At 34.9% G+C, this 2954-nt stretch overlaps 1 protein-coding gene across 1 annotated transcript; it reads right to left on the bottom strand.

The window, feature by feature from the left end:
• Positions 1–12: 12 nt before the first annotated feature.
• Positions 13–2396, bottom strand: LOC111383897 (phospholipase A1-IIgamma). The gene is made up of 3 exons (XM_023008084.1): positions 2205–2396; positions 1194–1620; positions 13–779 (listed from the first exon to the last, which is right to left on the bottom strand). The coding sequence occupies exons 1-3, from the start codon at positions 2363–2365 to the stop codon at positions 171–173; spliced, it is 1197 nt and encodes a 398-aa protein (XP_022863852.1). The 5' UTR covers positions 2366–2396; the 3' UTR covers positions 13–170.
• Between the last annotated feature and the right edge of the window lie 558 nt (positions 2397–2954).

Genomic DNA, 2954 nt, shown 5'->3' with positions numbered 1-2954 from the left:
CCTAACGAGTGCAAAATAATGGTTTCTATTCAATGACTTGCAGAAGAATAGAATAAATATCAATGGTAGGGCTAATAATCACTCGTCTAAATGCTAGAGCTACAACTCGATAATCAGGTTTAAGGGGGATTATAGTATGAGAAAGTATACGTGCAAAGATAAAAACACCATCAATTATCATCGTTCTCATGGTCGTGTAATTCCCAATGGCCATTTTCCTGTTGAACCATGCCCTTATTCTGTTGACACCACCAAAAAGTGGGCACTGAATATTGATCTTTGAGAGCATCTGATCTCTTGTTTACCAGAGAAATATCCCTGTTAACTTCCAAGTGAAACCCTCCTTCACTCCCTTTTGTTCCTGCTACTGAATGCAAATAACCAGGCTCTAAAATATGCCAACTTACAACATCTCCAGGATACTTTAAGAAAGGGGAGGTTCTACTATCGACTAGTAGCTCAATTCCGATTTTTGTGTACCCAAGTGGTGGATAGAGAGGAACAAGATCTGCTGCGTTACGAACATTTAGTATATGAAGTTTATTCATAGAGTGTAGAATTTCCTTAAAATTCGAATCCCCAACTTTTGGACTGCCAAACTTGAACGCTGTCACGAGACAAGGATTGTTTGGTTGCTCGCTTGGCCTGTTGTAACCATTGGCTACAATGTCTGCTGCACACAATGTTGAAAGTGCAGCACCCAAACTGTGTCCTGCTACGGTTATGCTCATTTCTTCGTTCTTGAATCTATCAACTTGTCGCCTAACCTCCGACAGAACCTGGTCATTTTAAAGAAATTAACAATGGAATTTACCTTTGATAATTAAGTTGTGTGTTCAAGAAACATTCCCAAAAAGTTAAAGAGATTGAATCCACTGGCCTTCTACACTTAAATCACCAATTTCAAACATTCTCTTGGTCAAAAACTCAATCACAAGGGGAAGAGTTTTAAAACCCTCATTTTAAATGCCTCCTTTTGTGACTCTTCTAATGAACATCTTCAAGCCCTTTTCATTTTCTGTCTGTTTTCATGCTTAGTAAGCCTTTGTTTCTCTTTTCTTGTTAGAGAAGAGCTCAGGGAAAATATTGAAGATAAACATCCCACGTGGGCGACCAACGACCCATTTTTCAACGCTATACATTTTAAGTCAATTTCTCAGTTCGGTTATATATCTCAATGAATCCGAATATACCTGGTCTTGTGCACTTGTTTTGTTGTATTTCGATTGTTTATCAGTTGAAGTATAAATCGAGAGCACACCGCTGTGTACATTAGCAACACCAGTTATTTTTCCAAGAATCTTTGTTGCTGGTACAAGTGGGAAATCAAAATCTTTCACCCATTCTATTGGTTGAACTGTTCCTCTCCATGCAATCAAAATATCCCTTCTTCCTAATGCAACTCTTCCTTCATCAGTGGAGACAGCTACGTAACCCATCCAATTTGATTCTGTGCTCCAAGCTTCACTTGCGAAGGGCTTCATTATAAATGCATCTGGAACACTGATGCTAGAGGTTGCATTTATATACTTCACAATTTCATACTTCAATGGATTGCCTTTTTCTAGTCCTACCCTGGCTAATAGATTCCTCCTGGCATATCTGCTGCTCCCTGCATACCTGTCTTAACACAATTTAAGCCCATTTATTATTTAGATAAAAAAAGTTTTGAAAAGTAAGTCAATGTCAACGACAACTTTTAACCACATATTTCATAGAACCCATGATTTTATCAAAATTTACTAATAATAAATTTTTTTGCAAAACCAAAGAGGGGATAGCTAAAAAAGTTAAAATCTAAAGTCAAAATCAACTACTAATTTTAGAATCATGCTGCATATACAGAATTTGTTCACGGAATTCCTTCACAGATTAATTGGCACCATTTCATTGGAAGCTAGGAAAAGAAAAAGGCATATCCAAGCAAGTGCTACGTAAAACATCTATGAAGGAAAAGCTTATGCATAGGTCTTTTACCTTTTTCATGGAATCCAATTTTTTATCAATTTTTATCAAAATCTACTTAAATATGATTTTCAGAAAAACCAAACAGGGGCTAAATAAATAAGCTTACTCCATCTTAACGTTGAAACAACACTGTCACTCCTGAAAATTGCCCACTAGTTAGGTCTTCATGGAAAATGAATCTTCCATACACCCTCACGGTGTATGAGACGTAACTTAAATACATGGTTTCACAATACCTTGATAATTTTTCGGAGTTGAAAGTATCGTAGGTTGCTTGAACCATTTCTCCATAGTGAATAATGTATCGCCTCACATCAATGTCGAGGGGGTCCAACAAGTTCTTCCAGTTTTCTTGGCCACTAAGCAACCTCCATCGATGTGATATACCTTCCATCATTTTTTAAAATTTAAATTAAACAATTAAGCATCTTCAGCATATCCCCTTAACATGTATTTATATTTGCTGGTTCTGTTCATGAAAATTAAGGAGTTCTTAATTAAGAATAACAACACAGCTACAAGGAACCGTTGAGTTTGTTAGCAAACACTAAATGCATGATAATACACATTTGTATATTATTTAGGAAAACTGAGTTTGTATATGATTTGAGTGTAAGAAATTGACATAAAAGTAAAAGAAATACCGATGTAGGAACGTAATAATTTAACAACGAACTATTGAAGAACAAAAAGAGAAAGAGGTCCAATAAGAGAATAATTGAGAGTAAAGAAGAAACTCATCTTATTATATATTCAAGATTACCTATTACAATGTTTAAGACCTCTTTATATAGTGCGAAGAATTTAAAAAGCTAAAATTTCTAATAAACTATAAACCTTATCACACTATTAGAACTAATCTAAGTGTGCATTTGATTGCTAATATTTTTCATTGAAAATGTGTTTTTTTTTTTTATCCAAATTCCTACTTTTGTATTGTTTGATTGATATTTTTTTCCATGAAAAATTTGTTTTTTTGCGTCCAA

This window comes from Olea europaea, unplaced genomic scaffold (genome assembly GCF_002742605.1).
Source record: "Olea europaea var. sylvestris unplaced genomic scaffold, O_europaea_v1 scaffold2789, whole genome shotgun sequence".
In the NCBI taxonomy this organism is placed as follows: domain Eukaryota; kingdom Viridiplantae; phylum Streptophyta; class Magnoliopsida; order Lamiales; family Oleaceae; genus Olea; species Olea europaea.
Note: the sequence above shows the minus strand (reverse complement) of the source record. Positions and strands in the feature narration are given on the sequence as shown.

Coding starts and splice junctions, on each gene's coding strand:
- LOC111383897 (XM_023008084.1), bottom strand. CDS start 2,365: ATGATGGAAGGTATATCACATCGATGGAGGTTGCTTAGTGGCCAAGAA. Junction 1,621..2,204: donor AACTCCGAAAAATTATCAAG/GTATTGTGAAAC, acceptor GTGTTAAGACAG/GTATGCAGGGAGCAGCAGAT. Junction 780..1,193: donor AAACAAGTGCACAAGACCAG/GTATATTCGGAT, acceptor TAAAATGACCAG/GTTCTGTCGGAGGTTAGGCG.